The sequence below is a fragment of the Sinocyclocheilus grahami genome, unplaced genomic scaffold (genome assembly GCF_001515645.1).
Source record: "Sinocyclocheilus grahami isolate Dianchi unplaced genomic scaffold, SAMN03320097.WGS_v1.1 scaffold1715.1, whole genome shotgun sequence".
NCBI lineage: Eukaryota > Metazoa > Chordata > Actinopteri > Cypriniformes > Cyprinidae > Sinocyclocheilus > Sinocyclocheilus grahami.
The window spans coordinates 25,271-26,310 of NW_015506894.1; the positions used below are offsets into that span (position 1 = coordinate 25,271).

At 38.8% G+C, this 1,040-nt stretch overlaps 1 protein-coding gene across 1 annotated transcript in view; it reads right to left on the minus strand.

Annotated features, from left to right (window-relative positions):
• Positions 1-6: 6 nt before the first annotated feature.
• Positions 7-1,040, minus strand: part of LOC107572194 (gamma-secretase subunit Aph-1b-like) — a 10,348-nt gene continuing 9,314 nt past the window's right edge. The window contains exon 7 of the mRNA XM_016258618.1: positions 7-898. Coding sequence (XP_016114104.1) covers positions 870-898 — 29 coding nt within the window. The 3' untranslated portion in view covers positions 7-869. The remainder of the gene's footprint in view (positions 899-1,040) is intronic.

A 1,040-nucleotide genomic window follows, 5' to 3' on the forward strand; every position in this document is an offset into this window, starting at 1 on the left:
GAGTTAGGAATTAAAGCTGTTAGTGTTCCTCACAGAGAAGACAAGTGTGAGATCTACAGAGTAAGTCTCAGATAACTACAGCTGACCACTTCTCAAACAGATATTAACATCAACGGAGGATTCTGCAATATCCAGATATTGCTTCCTGTCCATATATGTACAGGTTGCATTCAATTGTCAGAAATATATTGAAAATGGAGTTTCAGTTGCTTTGTTATTCCTGTTTTATACCGATCAAATGAGCTTCAAACAAATGAATAGGCTGATGAAAAATTACTTTCAAAACTTTGATCACCAAGCATCGATCTGTCCTGCATAATAATTACACATAGAAATGGTTAAGACATTTGATCCGTTTGATAATGTGAAATGTTTCCTTGTGCATTAGTTTGTCACAACACAAATAATGTGTTCCAAAAGGAGTACATAACGGCAGTAAATGGAAATATTCTGTACTACTACTACTACTACTACTAATAATAATAATGAGGATAACATGAGTAAAAGAGGATGAAACTGGTGCTCTGTTTTGATCGCTCGACCCCTTAAAGCGGCTTCACTCAGAACGTACAGGACATCAGCAAAGAAAACTCAAAACCACAAACAGTCACAAGAAGAGCCAATGAATGATGCTTTTAAAACTAAATAATATTAGAGATCTGTCTTATTGATTTGCATTCAGATCAAGCTATTTACAGTGTTTCTGTGACAGTCTGATGGCCGTTGGCCCCGTAGAGATGGCTGATGCTGGAGGGGATGTGTCTGGATCCCCTCGGGGTCTGAGCTGGTGATTGTGCTCTTCACAAACCGCCGCTACAGACTCAGCCGTCCTGTTGTCCTACATCTCGCTAGCTATGACAAAAACCATCTTATGAAGATTCCCCTTCAGCCTTCCTGCCTGCAGACACAACCAAGAGCAGACAAAAGCTGGGACTTATACAGTATTGTGTGAAAATATTGATTTATACAGTGACAATGTGACAACTGATGTGTGTGAATATTAGACACAGACACTTTTGAAAAAGTTTGTCTTCAGAAAA